This window comes from Diabrotica virgifera, chromosome 1, assembly GCF_917563875.1.
Source record: "Diabrotica virgifera virgifera chromosome 1, PGI_DIABVI_V3a".
In the NCBI taxonomy this organism is placed as follows: Eukaryota; Metazoa; Arthropoda; class Insecta; order Coleoptera; family Chrysomelidae; genus Diabrotica; species Diabrotica virgifera.
The window spans coordinates 209465797-209485407 of NC_065443.1; the positions used below are offsets into that span (position 1 = coordinate 209465797).

The window sequence follows — 19611 nt, forward strand, 5'->3', positions numbered from 1 at the left end:
AGATCTTATTATTCTTAAACATAACATTTACAAATGGGAATCTTATTTCCTTTTGGTTTCCAATTGAAAGTTTTTATTAACATTTAACTATTAGGATTTATTAGCAACAATTCTATTTGAGTTTGATGAAGCTTTTCTGATATTATTGATTATGTTCTTCAATTTTTAATGTGGTATTTAATACGAAAAACCCACACATTCATGTCCAAACAAATGAGACTGATCTTTTTCTGGTGAACTGAGAATGTCTTCACACAAGACCCGTTTCCTGCTATCCTTGGCTGCGATCAAAACCTCGTCCTGGCTTTCAGTAATGTTCTCCTTTGAAAACTAGCTCGTATAGCTCTCGTTCCTGCTTCTGTCGTGATGCCGTGTTCTACCTTTTTCGAAACTTCAATCAGCTACCGGGACACTCTTGGCTCAAGGAGGTTCTTTACTCTCGACCTGGCCTACCTCTCGTTCCACGATAGATACTCCACACTCACGGAACTACACCGGCTTTCTCACTCTCCGTACACTACCGTCTACTACTGGACTTCACCTCTCGACAGCTCAAAACATTCTGATCTATCTTTGTCATTCATTCCCCTACTTTCTAAATATCCCTTCCAGATTCACAAATCAACCTTCCACCACCAACTCTCATTCGCAGTATTCCTCAAAACCAATTTTTAATCTTTCTAAATATGCTTAATGGATTTCAAAAAAAAATAGTTAATTCCCATTCTAAAATTACTTTCTACTACTTACAAAATTTAATGACCTATTATCTATTTCAACTGAGTCTTATTTAGCACAGGCTAATGATCGAACCTTCCGCGAACAACGATAATGACCTATTATCTATTTCAACTGAGTCTTATTTAGCATAGGCTAATGATCGAACCTTCCGCGAACAACGATAATGGTACGCGCCATTCACTTTGTTTATTCTAGGCGCATTGTCCCGAGTTTCGTAAGCTTCTTCTAATCACTTCTTAAAATTAAATATAACAATTTGTTGTATACAGGTTGTTCTAAATTTATATGCCCGTGGTTGAGAAAATTGAAAATATTTTATATTAAATTGAATTTTGCTTATAATTATTAAAATTTAATTTTCATATCAAATAGAAATATAACAATATATATAAGTTATTAAAGAATAAAAGCCATTAACTAGAAAGTTAACTGATTTTTCTGAAAGGACATTCTACAAAAGTCACGTTGAAAACTGGACAAAGAACTCGTTATCATAATCTCTAAACAACTCTTACCCGATAATTAGGGCTAATTAATATTCACTTTCAGTGGTAAAACTCTACTAAAATAACTATAAATGAAAAACTAGTCGTTACTAATGACCACAATCCCAGGTAATAAAATCATATTATCTTAATCCCTCAAGAATGGTATTTTCCAAAAATTTACACAAAACATAAGAATATTAGATCTGTCTATAAAACAATTGTTAAGAATGTATTTGGTATTCCTACTTATTCTTCTATAATAACTCAAAATTAAAAAACAAATAATTTCAATTTTTCTAATACAAATTCGGCTAATTGACGAAGTCCCTGATCACACAAACAACAGCCCACACACATAAGAAATTTTTGAAAATGAGACGCATTACCTACACGCCGTTTAAAAATTTTTCCCTCGCTTTCGAATATACCTTGATCACGATATTTTATATCTCATGCTTTATTACACGTACTTCCATAAAATTTTATTATATGTACTTCCAGAATTTAACTAAAAATTAAAAAAAAAATGTTAACTAACGTACCATCCCCAAAGCATTTTTTAATTTGAGACGTATTCCCGAATAGCCCGCAATACATCGCAAGTTTCAGAATTTTTTTCGCTTGTTTTGAAAAATACCTCCATCACGATTTTTTTATATGTTATGCTTTATTATATTTACTTTGAGAATTTATCAAAAAACTGAGAAAAAAAGTTGACTAACGTACCATCCATAAAGGATTTTTGAATTTGAGACGTATTAACAAATGCCGCGAATACATCTAGTTTCAGAATTTTTTTCGCTTGTTTTGAAAAATACCTCCATCACGATTTTTTATATGTTATGCTTTATTATATTTACTTTGAGAATTTAACAAGAAACTGAGAAAAAAAGTTGACTAACGTACCATCCGTAAAGGATTTTTGAATTTGAGACGTATTAACGAATAGCCCGCAATACATCTAAGTTTCAGAATTTTTTTCTCTTGTTTTGGAAAATACCTCCATCACGATTTTTTGATATGTTATGCTTTATTATATTTACTTTGAGAAGTTAACAAAAAACTGAGAAAAAAAGTTGACTAACGTACCATCCATAAAGGATTTTTGAATTTGAGACGTATTAACGAATACCGCGCAATACATCTAAGTTTCAGAATTTTTTTCTCTTGTTTTGGAAAATACCTCCATCACGATTTTTTTATATGTTATGCTTTATTATATTTACTTTGAGAAGTTAACAAAAAACTGAGAAAAAAAGTTGACTAACGTACCATCCATAAAGGATTTTTGAATTTGAGACGTATTAACAAATACCGCGAATACATCAAGTTTCAGAATTTTGTTCGCTTGTTTTGAAAAATACCTCCATCACGATTTTTTTATATGTTATGCTTTATTATATTTACTTTGAGAATTTAACAAAAAACTGAGAAAAAAAGTTGACTAACGTACCATTCATAAAGGATTTTTGAATTTGAGACGTATTAACGAATACCGCGCAATACATCTAAGTTTCAGAATTTTTTTCTCTTGTTTTGGAAAATACCTCCATCACGATTTTTTTATATGTTATGCTTTATTATATTTACTTTGAGAAGTTAACAAAAAACTGAGAAAAAAAGTTGACTAACGTACCATCCATAAAGGATTTTTGAATTTGAGACGTATTAACAAATACCGCGAATACATCAAGTTTCAGAATTTTGTTCGCTTGTTTTGAAAAATACCTCCATCACGATTTTTTTATATGTTATGCTTTATTATATTTACTTTGAGAATTTAACCAAAAACTGAGAAAAAAAGTTGACTAACGTACCATCCATAAAGGATTTTTGAATTTGAGACGTATTAACAAATACCGCGAATACATCAAGTTTCAGAATTTTTTTCGCTTGTTTTGAAAAATACCTCCATCACGATTTTTTTATATGTTATGCTTTATTATATTTACTTTGAGAATTTAACAAGAAACTGAGAAAAAAAGTTGACTAACGTACCATCCATAAAGGATTTTTGAATTTGAGACGTATTAACGAATAGCGCGCAATACATCTAAGTTTCAGAATTTTTTTCGCTTGTTTTGGAAAATACCTCCATCACGTTTTTTTATATGTTATGCTTTATTATATTTACTTTGAGAATTTAACAAGAAACTGAGAAAAGAAGTTGACTAACGTACCATCCATAAAGGATTTTTGAATTTGAGACGTATTACCGAATAGCCCGCAATACATCTAAGTTTCAGAATTTTTTTCTCTTGTTTTGGAAAATACCTCCATCACTTTTTTTTTATATGTTATGCTTTATTATATTTACTTTGAGAATTTAACAAAAAAACTGAGAAAAAAAGTTGACTAACGTACCATCCATAAACGATTTTTGAATTTGAGACGTATTAACGAATAGCGCGCAATACATCTAAGTTTCAGAATTTTTTTCGCTTGTTTTGGAAAATACCTCCATCACGATTTTTTTATATGTTATGCTTTATTATATTTACTTTGAGAATTTAACAAAAAACTGAGAAAAAAGTTGACTAACGTACCATCCATAAAGGATTTTAGAATTTGAGACGTATTAACGAATACCGCGCAATACATCTAAGTTTCAGAATTTTTTTCGGTTGTTTTGAAAAATACCTCCATAACGATTTTTTTATATGTTATGCTTTATTATATTTACTTTGAGAATTTAACAAGAAACTGAGAAAAAAAGTTGACTAACGTACCATCCATAAAGGATTTTAGAATTTGAGACGTATTAACGAATACCGCGCAATACATCTAAGTTTCAGAATTTTTTTCGGTTGTTTTGAAAAATACCTCCATAACGATTTTTTTATATGTTATGCTTTATTATATTTACTTTGAGAATTTAACAAAAAACTGAGAAAAAAAGTTGACTAACGTACCATCCATAAAGGATTTTAGAATTTGAGACGTATTAACGAATACCGCGCAATACATCTAAGTTTCAGAATTTTTTTCTCTTGTTTTGGAAAATACCTCCATCACGATTTTTTTATATGTTATGCTTTATTATATTTACTTTGAGAATTTAACAAGAAACTGAGCAAAAAGTTGACTAACGTGCCATCCATAAAGGATTTTTGATTTGAGACGTATTAACGAATAGCGCGCAATACATCTAAGTTTCAGAATTTTTTTCTCTTATTTGGAAAATACCTCCATCACGATTTTTTTATATGTTATGCTTTATTATATTTACTTTGAGAATTTAACAAGAAACTGAGAAAAAAAGTTGACTAACGTACCATCCATAAAGGATTTTTGAATTTGAGACGTATTAACAAATACCGCGAATACATCAAGTTTCAGAATTTTGTTCGCTTGTTTTGAAAAATACCTCCATCACGATTTTTTTATATGTTATGCTTTATTATATTTCCTTTGAGAAGTTAACAAAAAACTGAGAAAAAAAGTTGACTAACGTACCATCCATAAAGGATTTTTGAATTTAAGACGTATTAACAAATACCGCGAATACATCAAGTTTCAGAATTTTTTTCGCTTGTTTTGAAAAATACCTCCATCACGATTTTTTTATATGTTATGCTTTATTATATTTACTTTGAGAAGTTAACAAAAAACTGAGAAAAAAAGTTGACTAACGTACCATCCCAGAAGGATTTTTGAATTTGAGACGTATTAACGAATACCGCGCAATACATCTAAGTTTCAGAATTTTTTTCTCTTATTTGGAAAATACCTCCATCACGATTTTTTTATATGTTATGCTTTATTATATTTACTTTGAGAATTTAACAAGAAACTGAGAAAAAAAGTTGACTAACGTACCATCCATAAAGGATTTTTGAATTTGAGACGTATTAACAAATACCGCGAATACATCAAGTTTCAGAATTTTGTTCGCTTGTTTTGAAAAATACCTCCATCACGATTTTTTTATATGTTATGCTTTATTATATTTACTTTGAGAAGTTAACAAAAAACTGAGAAAAAAAGTTGACTAACGTACCATCCCAGAAGGATTTTTGAATTTGAGACGTATTAACGAATACCGCGCAATACATCTAAGTTTCAGAATTTTTTTCTCTTATTTGGAAAATACCTCCATCACGATTTTTTTATATGTTATGCTTTATTATATTTACTTTGCGAATTTAACAAAAAACTGAGAAAAAAAGTTGACTAACGTACCATCCATAAAGGATTTTTGAATTTGAGACGTATTAACGAATACCGCGCAATACATCTAAGTTTCAGAATTTTTTTCTCTTGTTTTGGAAAATACCTCCATCACGATTTTTTTATATGTTATGCTTTATTATATTTACTTTGAGAATTTAACAAAAAACTGAGAGAAAAAGTTGACTAACGTACCATCCATAAAGAATTTTAGAATTTGAGACGTATTAACGAATACCGCGCAATACATCTAAGTTTCAGAATTTTTTTCGGTTGTTTTGAAAAATACCTCCATCACGATTTTTTTATATGTTATGCTTTATTATATTTACTTTGAGAATTTAACAAAAAACTGAGAAAAAAAGTTGACTAACGTACCATCCATAAAGGATTTTTGAATTTGAGACGTATTAACAAATACCGCGAATACATCAAGTTTCAGAATTTTTTTCGCTTGTTTTGAAAAATACCTCCATCACGATTTGTTTATATGTTATGCTTTATTATATTTACTTTGAGAATTTAACAAGAAACTGAGAAAAAAAGTTGACTAACGTACCATCCATAAAGGATTTTTGATTTGAGACGTATTAACGAATAGCGCGCAATACATCTAAGTTTCAGAATTTTTTTCTCTTATTTGGAAAATACCTCCATCACGATTTTTTTATATGTTATGCTTTATTATATTTACTTTGAGAATTTAACAAGAAACTGAGAAAAAAAGTTGACTAACGTACCATCCATAAAGGATTTTTGAATTTGAGACGTATTAACAAATACCGCGAATACATCAAGTTTCAGAATTTTGTTCGCTTGTTTTGAAAAATACCTCCATCACGATTTTTTTATATGTTATGCTTTATTATATTTACTTTGAGAAGTTAACAAAAAACTGAGAAAAAAAGTTGACTAACGTACCATCCATAAAGGATTTTTGAATTTAAGACGTATTAACAAATACCGCGAATACATCAAGTTTCAGAATTTTTTTCGCTTGTTTTGAAAAATACCTCCATCACGATTTTTTTATATGTTATGCTTTATTATATTTACTTTGAGAAGTTAACAAAAAACTGAGAAAAAAAGTTGACTAACGTACCATCCCAGAAGGATTTTTGAATTTGAAACGTATTAACGAATACCGCGCAATACATCTAAGTTTCAGAATTTTTTTCTCTTATTTGGAAAATACCTCCATCACGATTTTTTTATATGTTATGCTTTATTATATTTACTTTGAGAATTTAACAAGAAACTGAGAAAAAAAGTTGACTAACGTACCATCCATAAAGGATTTTTGAATTTGAGACGTATTAACAAATACCGCGAATACATCAAGTTTCAGAATTTTGTTCGCTTGTTTTGAAAAATACCTCCATCACGATTTTTTTATATGTTATGCTTTATTATATTTACTTTGAGAATTTAACAAGAAACTGAGAAAAAAAGTTGACTAACGTACCATCCATAAAGGATTTTTGAATTTGAGACGTATTACCGAATAGCCCGCAATACATCTAAGTTTCAGAATTTTTTTCTCTTATTTGGAAAATACCTCCATCACGTTTTTTTTATATGTTATGCTTTATTATATTTACTTTGCGAATTTAACAAAAAACTGAGAAAAAAAGTTGACTAACGTACCATCCATAAAGGATTTTTGAATTTGAGACGTATTAACGAATACCGCGCAATACATCTAAGTTTCAGAATTTTTTTCTCTTATTTGGAAAATACCTCCATCACGTTTTTTTTATATGTTATGCTTTATTATATTTACTTTGAGAATTTAACAAGAAACTGAGAAAAAAAGTTGACTAACGTACCATCCATAACGGATTTATGATTTGAGACGTATTAACGAATAGCGCGCAATACATCTAAGTTTCAGAATTTTTTTCGCTTGTTTTGGAAAATACCTCCATCACGTTTTTTTATATGTTATGCTTTATTATATTTACTTTGAGAATTTAACAAAAAACTGAGAAAAAAAGTTGACTAACGTACCATCCATAAAGGATTTTAGAATTTGAGACGTATTAACGAATACCGCGCAATACATCTAAGTTTCAGAATTTTTTTCGGTTGTTTTGAAAAATACCTCCATCACGATTTTTTTATATGTTATGCTTTATTATATTTACTTTGAGAATTTAACAAAAAACTGAGAAAAAAAGTTGACTAACGTACCATCCATAAAGGATTTTTGAATTTGAGACGTATTAACAAATACCGCGAATACATCAAGTTTCAGAATTGTTTTCGCTTGTTTTGAAAAATACCTCCATCACGATTTTTTTTATATGTTATGCTTTATTATATTTACTTTGAGAATTTAGCAAGAAACTGAGAAAAAAAGTTGACTAACGTACCATCCATAAAGGATTTTAGAATTTGAGACGTATTAACGAATACCGCGCAATACATCTAAGTTTCAGAATTTTTTTCGGTTGTTTTGAAAAATACCTCCATCACGATTTTTTTATATGTTATGCTTTATTATATTTACTTTGAGAATTTAACAAAAAACTGAGAAAAAAAGTTGACTAACGTACCATCCATAAAGGATTTTTGAATTTGAGACGTATTAACAAATACCGCGAATACATCAAGTTTCAGAATTGTTTTCGCTTGTTTTGAAAAATACCTCCATCACGATTTTTTTTATATGTTATGCTTTATTATATTTACTTTGAGAATTTAGCAAGAAACTGAGAAAAAAAGTTGACTAACGTACCATCCATAAAGGATTTTTGAATTTGAGACGTATTAACGAATAGCGCGCAATACATCTAAGTTTCAGAATTTTTTTCGCTTGTTTTGGAAAATACCTCCATCACGATTTTTTTATATGTTATGCTTTATTATATTTACTTTGAGAATTTAACAAAAAACTGAGAAAAAAAGTTGACTAACGTACCATCCATAAAGGATTTTAGAATTTGAGACGTATTAACGAATACCGCGCAATACATCTAAGTTTCAGAATTTTTTTCGGTTGTTTTGAAAAATACCTCCATCACGATTTTTTTATATGTTATGCTTTATTATATTTACTTTGAGAATTTAACAAAAAACTGAGAAAAAAAGTTGACTAACGTACCATCCATAAAGGATTTTTGAATTTGAGACGTATTAACAAATACCGCGAATACATCAAGTTTCAGAATTTTTTTCGCTTGTTTTGAAAAATACCTCCATCACGATTTTTTTATATGTTATGCTTTATTATATTTACTTTGAGAATTTAACAAGAAACTGAGAAAAAAAGTTGACTAACGTACCATCCATAAAGGATTTTTGAATTTGAGACGTATTAACGAATAGCGCGCAATACATCTAAGTTTCAGAATTTTTTTCGCTTGTTTTGGAAAATACCTCCATCACGTTTTTTTATATGTTATGCTTTATTATATTTACTTTGAGAATTTAACAAGAAACTGAGAAAAGAAGTTGACTAACGTACCATCCATAAAGGATTTTTGAATTTGAGACGTATTACCGAATAGCCCGCAATACATCTAAGTTTCAGAATTTTTTTCTCTTGTTTTGGAAAATACCTCCATCACTTTTTTTTTATATGTTATGCTTTATTATATTTACTTTGAGAATTTAACAAAAAAACTGAGAAAAAAAGTTGACTAACGTACCATCCATAAACGATTTTTGAATTTGAGACGTATTAACGAATAGCGCGCAATACATCTAAGTTTCAGAATTTTTTTCGCTTGTTTTGGAAAATACCTCCATCACGATTTTTTTATATGTTATGCTTTATTATATTTACTTTGAGAATTTAACAAAAAACTGAGAAAAAAGTTGACTAACGTACCATCCATAAAGGATTTTAGAATTTGAGACGTATTAACGAATACCGCGCAATACATCTAAGTTTCAGAATTTTTTTCGGTTGTTTTGAACAATACCTCCATAACGATTTTTTTATATGTTATGCTTTATTATATTTACTTTGAGAATTTAACAAGAAACTGAGAAAAAAAGTTGACTAACGTACCATCCATAAAGGATTTTAGAATTTGAGACGTATTAACGAATACCGCGCAATACATCTAAGTTTCAGAATTTTTTTCGGTTGTTTTGAAAAATACCTCCATAACGATTTTTTTATATGTTATGCTTTATTATATTTACTTTGAGAATTTAACAAAAAACTGAGAAAAAAAGTTGACTAACGTACCATCCATAAAGGATTTTAGAATTTGAGACGTATTAACGAATACCGCGCAATACATCTAAGTTTCAGAATTTTTTTCTCTTGTTTTGGAAAATACCTCCATCACGATTTTTTTATATGTTATGCTTTATTATATTTACTTTGAGAATTTAACAAGAAACTGAGCAAAAAGTTGACTAACGTGCCATCCATAAAGGATTTTTGATTTGAGACGTATTAACGAATAGCGCGCAATACATCTAAGTTTCAGAATTTTTTTCTCTTATTTGGAAAATACCTCCATCACGATTTTTTTATATGTTATGCTTTATTATATTTACTTTGAGAATTTAACAAGAAACTGAGAAAAAAAGTTGACTAACGTACCATCCATAAAGGATTTTTGAATTTGAGACGTATTAACAAATACCGCGAATACATCAAGTTTCAGAATTTTGTTCGCTTGTTTTGAAAAATACCTCCATCACGATTTTTTTATATGTTATGCTTTATTATATTTACTTTGAGAAGTTAACAAAAAACTGAGAAAAAAAGTTGACTAACGTACCATCCATAAAGGATTTTTGAATTTAAGACGTATTAACAAATACCGCGAATACATCAAGTTTCAGAATTTTTTTCGCTTGTTTTGAAAAATACCTCCATCACGATTTTTTTATATGTTATGCTTTCTTATATTTACTTTGAGAAGTTAACAAAAAACTGAGAAAAAAAGTTGACTAACGTACCATCCCAGAAGGATTTTTGAATTTGAGACGTATTAACGAATACCGCGCAATACATCTAAGTTTCAGAATTTTTTTCTCTTATTTGGAAAATACCTCCATCACGATTTTTTTATATGTTATGCTTTATTATATTTACTTTGAGAATTTAACAAGAAACTGAGAAAAAAAGTTGACTAACGTACCATCCATAAAGGATTTTTGAATTTGAGACGTATTAACAAATACCGCGAATACATCAAGTTTCAGAATTTTGTTCGCTTGTTTTGAAAAATACCTCCATCACGATTTTTTTATGTTATGCTTTATTATATTTACTTTGAGAATTTAACAAGAAACTGAGAAAAAAAGTTGACTAACGTACCATCCATAAAGGATTTTTGAATTTGAGACGTATTACCGAATAGCCCGCAATACATCTAAGTTTCAGAATTTTTTTCTCTTATTTGGAAAATACCTCCATCACGTTTTTTTTATATGTTATGCTTTATTATATTTACTTTGCGAATTTAACAAAAAACTGAGAAAAAAAGTTGACTAACGTACCATCCATAAAGGATTTTTGAATTTGAGACGTATTAACGAATACCGCGCAATACATCTAAGTTTCAGAATTTTTTTCTCTTGTTTTGGAAAATACCTCCATCACGATTTTTTTATATGTTATGCTTTATTATATTTACTTTGAGAATTTAACAAAAAACTGAGAAAAAAAGTTGACTAACGTACCATCCATAAAGGATTTTAGAATTTGAGACGTATTAACGAATACCGCGCAATACATCTAAGTTTCAGAATTTTTTTCTCTTATTTGGAAAATACCTCCATCACGTTTTTTTTATATGTTATGCTTTATTATATTTACTTTGAGAATTTAACAAGAAACTGAGAAAAAAAGTTGACTAACGTACCATCCATAAAGGATTTTTGATTTGAGACGTATTAACGAATAGCGCGCAATACATCTAAGTTTCAGAATTTTTTTCGCTTGTTTTGGAAAATACCTCCATCACGTTTTTTTATATGTTATGCTTTATTATATTTACTTTGAGAATTTAACAAAAAACTGAGAAAAAAAGTTGACTAACGTACCATCCATAAAGGATTTTAGAATTTGAGACGTATTAACGAATACCGCGCAATACATCTAAGTTTCAGAATTTTTTTCGGTTGTTTTGAAAAATACCTCCATCACGATTTTTTTATATGTTATGCTTTATTATATTTACTTTAAGAATTTAACAAAAAACTGAGAAAAAAAGTTGACTAACGTACCATCCATAAAGGATTTTTGAATTTGAGACGTATTAACAAATACCGCGAATACATCAAGTTTCAGAATTGTTTTCGCTTGTTTTGAAAAATACCTCCATCACGATTTTTTTTATATGTTATGCTTTATTATATTTACTTTGAGAATTTAGCAAGAAACTGAGAAAAAAAGTTGACTAACGTACCATCCATAAAGGATTTTAGAATTTGAGACGTATTAACGAATACCGCGCAATACATCTAAGTTTCAGAATTTTTTTCGGTTGTTTTGAAAAATACCTCCATCACGATTTTTTTATATGTTATGCTTTATTATATTTACTTTGAGAATTTAACAAAAAACTGAGAAAAAAAGTTGACTAACGTACCATCCATAAAGGATTTTTGAATTTGAGACGTATTAACAAATACCGCGAATACATCAAGTTTCAGAATTGTTTTCGCTTGTTTTGAAAAATACCTCCATCACGATTTTTTTTATATGTTATGCTTTATTATATTTACTTTGAGAATTTAGCAAGAAACTGAGAAAAAAAGTTGACTAACGTACCATCCATAAAGGATTTTTGAATTTGAGACGTATTAACGAATAGCGCGCAATACATCTAAGTTTCAGAATTTTTTTCGCTTGTTTTGGAAAATACCTCCATCACGATTTTTTTATATGTTATGCTTTATTATATTTACTTTGAGAATTTAACAAAAAACTGAGAAAAAAAGTTGACTAACGTACCATCCATAAAGGATTTTAGAATTTGAGACGTATTAACGAATACCGCGCAATACATCTAAGTTTCAGAATTTTTTCGGTTGTTTTGAAAAATACCTTCATCACGATTTTTTTATATGTTATGCTTTATTATATTTACTTTGAGAATTTAACAAAAAACTGAGAAAAAAAGTTGACTAACGTACCATCCATAAAGGATTTTTGAATTTGAGACGTATTAACAAATACCGCGAATACATCAAGTTTCAGAATTTTTTTCGCTTGTTTTGAAAAATACCTCCATCACGATTTTTTTATATGTTATGCTTTATTATATTTACTTTGAGAATTTAACAAGAAACTGAGAAAAAAAGTTGACTAACGTACCATCCATAAAGGATTTTTGAATTTGAGACGTATTAACGAATAGCGCGCAATACATCTAAGTTTCAGAATTTTTTTCGCTTGTTTTGGAAAATACCTCCATCACGTTTTTTTATATGTTATGCTTTATTATATTTACTTTGAGAATTTAACAAGAAACTGAGAAAAGAAGTTGACTAACGTACCATCCATAAAGGATTTTTGAATTTGAGACGTATTACCGAATAGCCCGCAATACATCTAAGTTTCAGAATTTTTTTCTCTTGTTTTGGAAAATACCTCCATCACTTTTTTTTATATGTTATGCTTTATTATATTTACTTTGAGAATTTAACAAAAAAACTGAGAAAAAAAGTTGACTAACGTACCATCCATAAACGATTTTTGAATTTGAGACGTATTAACGAATAGCGCGCAATACATCTAAGTTTCAGAATTTTTTTCGCTTGTTTTGGAAAATACCTCCATCACGATTTTTTTATATGTTATGCTTTATTATATTTACTTTGAGAATTTAACAAAAAACTGAGAAAAAAGTTGACTAACGTTCCATCCATAAAGGATTTTAGAATTTGAGACGTATTAACGAATACCGCGCAATACATCTAAGTTTCAGAATTTTTTTCGGTTGTTTTGAAAAATACCTCCATAACGATTTTTTTATATGTTATGCTTTATTATATTTACTTTAAGAATTTAACAAGAAACTGAGAAAAAAAGTTGACTAACGTACCATCCATAAAGGATTTTAGAATTTGAGACGTATTAACGAATACCGCGCAATACATCTAAGTTTCAGAATTTTTTTCGGTTGTTTTGAAAAATACCTCCATAACGATTTTTTTATATGTTATGCTTTATTATATTTACTTTGAGAATTTAGCAAAAAACTGAGAAAAAAAGTTGACTAACGTACCATCCATAAAGGATTTTAGAATTTGAGACGTATTAACGAATACCGCGCAATACATCTAAGTTTCAGAATTTTTTTCTCTTGTTTTGGAAAATACCTCCATCACGATTTTTTTATATGTTATGCTTTATTATATTTACTTTGAGAATTTAACAAGAAACTGAGCAAAAAGTTGACTAACGTGCCATCCATAAAGGATTTTTGAATTTGAGCCGTATTACCGAATAGCCCGCAATACATCTAAGTTTCAGAATTTTTTTCTCTTGTTTTGGAAAATACCTCCATCACGATTTTTTTATATGTTATGCTTTATTATATTTACTTTAAGAATTTAACAGAAAACTGAGAAAAAAAGTTGACTAACGTACCATCCATAAAGGATTTTTGAATTTGAGACGTATTAACGAATACCGCGAATACATCAAGTTTCAGAATTTTTTTCGCTTGTTTTGAAAAATACCTCCATCACGATTTTTTTATATGTTATGCTTTATTATATTTACTTTGAGAAGTTAACAAAAAACTGAGAAAAAAAGTTGACTAACGTACCTTCCATAAAGGATTTTTGAATTTGAGACGTATTAACAAATACCGCGAATACATCAAGTTTCAGAATTTTGTTCGCTTGTTTTGAAAAATACCTCCATCACGATTTTTTTATATGTTATGCTTTATTATATTTACTTTGAGAATTTAACAAGAAACTGAGAAAAAAAATTGACTAACGTACCATCCATAAAGGATTTTTGAATTTGAGACGTATTACCGAATAGCCCGCAATACATCTAAGTTTCAGAATTTTTTTCTCTTATTTGGAAAATACCTCCATCACGTTTTTTTTATATGTTATGCTTTATTATATTTACTTTGAGAATTTAACAAAAAACTGAGAAAAAAAGTTGACTAACTTACCATCCATAAAGGATTTTTGAATTTGAGACGTATTAACGAATACCGCGCAATACATCTAAGTTTCAGAATTTTTTTCTCTTGTTTTGGAAAGTACCTCCATCACGTTTTTTTGATGTTATGCTTTATTATATTTACTTTGAGAATTTAACAAAAAACTGAGAAAAAAAGTTGACTAACGTACCATCCATAAAGGATTTTTGAATTTGAGACGTATTAACCAATAGCGCGCAATACATCTAAGTTTCAGAATTTTTTTCGCTTGTTTTGGAAAATACCTCCATCACGATTTGTTTATATGTTATGCTTTATTATATTTACTTTGAGAATTTATCAAGAAACTGAGAAAAAAAGTTGACTAACGTACCATCCATAAAGGATTTTTGAATTTGAGACGTATTAACGAATACCGCGCAATACATCTAAGTTTCAGAATTTTTTTCTCTTGTTTTGGAAAATACCTCCATCACGTTTTTTGATATGTTATGCTTTATTATATTTACTTTGAGAATTTATCAAAAAACTGAGAAAAAAAGTTGACTAACGTACCATCCATAAAGGATTTTTGAATTTGAGACGTATTAACGAATAGAGCGCAATACATCTAAGTTTCAGAATTTTTTTCGCTTGTTTTGGAAAATACCTCCATCACGATTTTTTTATATGTTATGCTTTATTATATTTACTTTGAGAATTTAACAAAAAACTGAGAAAAAAAGTTGACTAACGTACCATCCATAAAGGATTTTTGAATTTGAGTGGCATTATCTACTCACCGTCAATACATCGCCCGTTTAATTTTTTTTTCCAAACATATATAACATATATAACATTTTTCTTGTCAATATTATCTGTTTTATTCATTTTTGATAAATTTATACCAAATTTTTGTGAAAATATGAAAAAAAAATTTATGGATGAAATTTATGGCTAAGGTAACACGGGTTTGTGTGGCTACTCTCAAATATGGCACAACGTTTATCTTAGAACTATGAATTAAAAAAACGATTAAATTATTGAATTATAAAATCGGGAGTAAAAAGAAGGAATCAATCCTTTAGATAGCAATGCTTGCAAATCTTTCCGTTTGTTTGTACTCAATTTTTGTTTTTCTGTATAGGCGGGTTGACTGCTATTTCCGTTATTGATCCTATTTTTTTTTCGTTTGTTCCTTACATCTACCTGTTTATAAGTCTCATCCTTGTATGATGTCTTATAAAAAATATGTAGGATTATCTTTGTTCACTTGTATTGCTTTGATTTCGTTTCAGTTAACATTTTCTCCCTCAGTATTAATCGTAAAGTTATACCCCAATTCTTCTTGCAAACCTTTTAAATCATAAAATGATTGGTAATTCATCTCGTGCACAATTAAAGGTGGGTTCGATTTTCTAGCATTCCTTGCTAAAGTTACGTATTGGTCTGGAGTGTAAATAGATCCAGATTTCAAGCTGTTTTTAACTTCTTTCTCAATAAGACTGTGCACACTATCGGCTTCGTTCTGACTGTGGCCCCTTATTAAAAATGTATGTGTAATTCTCTTCATTTTTAACGTGTGCACAGCGAATAAATACAGCGATGTTATATACTTATTCTTGTTTTGTTCCACAGCAATTGTCTGAATAGAATATGACTTTTTTTTCACCACCACCCTCTTCACTTATATTTTTTAAATAGGCCCATATGCAAGAACCGATTTCTATGGAGCCTCGTTTTGCATCAAATTTAGATCAAAAATAACAGTGTACAGTGTACATTTTTATACGCCTGCTTAGATTCTTTCTGTCAGTTGCGACACCGTTAAATTGTAACAGTTCAGTTTTGATTTATAATAAAATGAAGAAGACTGACCTGTATGACATTGCACTCTTACATTTTGGCTGACTTTGTTTCGGTCATTTAATTTCTCAGCCCTACTCCAGTTTTTTTTTCTTCTAAATTTGATTTATATTTTTGCTCCAGGTCTTTATTTTCATTAACATTGGAATTGTTGTAGGTATTACACAGATCGCATTTATCTTTTTTTTGGTTGGAAGAAACCGATATTAAATTCAGTAGTAAATATTTTATAATAGGTAATATATGTACCAATTTCTTTATTGTTCCGCTCTTGTTCTAATTTAAAATCATTGTATAAATCTTTATTGGTTTTGCTGCCTTCTATGTATTCTCTTGAATTAGAAACGCGTAGGCAGTGAGATTCGACCCTTGGTATAGAATTAATATGCCCCTTGATGTCGGTTATCAGTTCGGGATCATTTTTTCTGTTCGGGATCATTTTTTCAATGTTTTTCTCTTAAATCATCCAGTGCAAAACCATTTGCATCAATCTTAGTCTGTATTGTAAAAATCATGCGGTCAGAAATATCTAAAGTTGATTTAAAAAATGTTTTGCACACTCTAATTTTGACATCATTTATAACAAAATGGAAAGCCTGGTTGCAGCGCCTAGGATTCTCAGCGTTTGTGTACCTGTACTTAGGTTGAATATCATCCATACAAGAATTTATGTATGCTCTTTGCTTTAGCAAACTGCCCAATTCCTAGAACTTGCAAACAATACCATATCTGTTTGCTGTATTGATATTATCGGAGCACCTAAGTCTGCACTTTTCGGTACATGGCTCTTTCAGACAACGAGCGGGGATAGTTTTTTTTTGTATTTTTTCACATATATACGTAAGTTTACTATTATTACGTAAGATACTATTACTGTTTGATAGAAACAAGTAAAAGCCTTAGTTTATAATAAAAAAATGTGTGTTTATACATATATTAAAGTAATACAAATTGAAACTTACTTCTTCCGTAGTTTCACATTTATTATTAACGGGTTTTTCATTGATGGAATTATTATCCAATTAGGAATTTTTCGCTAATAACCCAAGTATTTTTGTGCTCTAGACTAGAAGACGCCACTCTAAAACAAGAGTATAAATATTATACCGGTTAGTTAGACAAGAAGCTGATAGTCAACAAGAATCTAATTTAATTGGATTATCAAAAAATAAGTACATAAGTATCAATACAAACATCAAACCATTGCATATTAAAAGTATTACTATTACAATAATTATTGTTGATTTTATAATAAAGTGAAACAAGTCAAAAACGTGAAGGTTTCTAACTACCTATCTAATAAAATAATAGTAGAATATTGAAATAATACTTATTGTACTTTAGTAATTTTCTAATTTTTAATTAGAAACTGCATAAAGTTGAAATAATACGGCACATAATAAGAAATAATTTCTACTAAAATGAACTAACTCATAAATGAACTAACAAATATTCAACTAGTTTTCTAATAAAGTGAAATAAATCTGAAAGAATACACTTTTCTAAAAAGCGATAGCAAATAATATACTTACTCGTTAGTAAAACACAGAATTGTTTCGTATTGTATCACTTTCTTTGAAAATACCGGATATCTTACCTCCAAACACAGCCGGAGTATAACTGAATTCCACCACTTTACCGGTACCGGTTTGTGCAAAGGCGTTAGTAAAAAAGAGCGGGAAAATCATTTATTTTTCTCATTTTCATCATTTTAACCTGGCTGTTAAACGGAACAGGTTCTTCTCGTCTAGTTATTTCACTTTATGATTAAATCTCGAAAACCATGAATTTTGAGTTATTTCGCTTTTTTATTAAAGGTGCGATATCTACAGTCAAATTCCAAGTCTGTGTCAGCTTCTGAATCTGTTTGGTCCGCCTTTGTTGCCATTTCAACGATTTCTTTATCTGTCAGCAATGGATAGCCGATGTGTCCTCATCACAAATCAAATTAACTTTTTTTTTATTTTTTAAATTAAAATTTTTTGCTTATGTAGTCAATACAACGTCTGTATGTACCCTGACGGTTAACAGAGGTGACGGTTAATGGAGAGACGAATAATCGAGGTTCCACTGTACATGAAATTTTTGACAAGCTTTTTAAGATTATTATTTTTTAACATATTACAATGTAAAAATGAAGGTGTAAAGTATTTAATGACCGCAGCTGTAGATTTGTCCTAAAATGGTCTTTTAAAATAAATGTTACACTTCAGAAAAGAGTTACACATGTTTATCTTGTTTTCCTTAATATAATTTCAGATGAAATCCATGATGGAATGAACATTGAACTCTACTATCAATAGAATATGAATACATTTAAGTTAGCCAATAATTTATAATTTTTTATGATTTTTGAATAAATGTACATACAATACTCAATTTTTTTTAATATATGTGTTCAAGACATGATTTCTAATCTCCAACAGAACACTAGAAGATTAAGAGAAGTGAAAATACCCTTACAACATAACAAATATGTTAAATTAATGGAATGTAATGGACTTCTACATATCAGCAATCAGAAAAATTAAAGAAACGCCAGAGTATGGTAAAATTACATTTCATCAAAAATGTCACTTTTAAACTAACAGCCAAGTACCAGTGAAAAGAAAGCATTTTCTTTACCTTACAAATTACCAACATACCTATTGCAGCACAAAATATTCAACAATTTTAAGAAGCTATATTCTGTTTTTAAACTAGAATGAGTAAACGCAAAAGGCAGATTCACACCCAATAAAATGTCACTAGAAAATTCACCAGAATCATATTTTTTGGTTGACCATGTTGGCCTTCAACGGTAATCCATAAATATATTATATATGTACTAATATGTCGCTAAAAAGTTCTAAAAGAACTGTTTTTTATATAAATGCAGACTAAAATCTAAAAATTAAAGAAATAACGTAGAAAACATAAGGAATTGCCTTGAATTACTCCTCCTGTTCTAAAAACTAGGTATAGTAATTCCCAATTTAAATCGCCTCTCCAAACATGTGGTTTGTTTGTAGTATCATGTGGTTGTTTTAGTGAGGTAATTTCACTGGCATTTTTTTTTTATTTTAGTTTGGCTGACACCAGTATTGATCGTTGACCTGTCCATGTTTAATCTTGTGAGTGACTTAAAAAATGTTTGCCAATAGTAAAAGTCGTGTTGGGAAAGAGAGTAATACAAATACTTCAGTAACATTAAGACATCACAAAAGACAAAAACGAATATAAGGTTAGTTTATGTTCATTAGCTGCTGAACAACCCTTCTACT

The 19611-nt window shown here is 29.2% G+C and overlaps 1 protein-coding gene across 1 annotated transcript in view; it reads left to right on the forward strand.

The window, feature by feature from the left end:
* Window positions 1-18727, forward strand: part of LOC126879024 (ubiquitin-like protein 5) — a 34531-nt gene extending 15804 nt beyond the window's left edge. The window contains exon 2 of the mRNA XM_050641906.1: window positions 18608-18727. Coding sequence (XP_050497863.1) covers window positions 18608-18651 — 44 coding nt within the window. The 3' untranslated portion in view covers window positions 18652-18727. The remainder of the gene's footprint in view (window positions 1-18607) is intronic.
* Window positions 18728-19611: the final 884 nt, after the last annotated feature.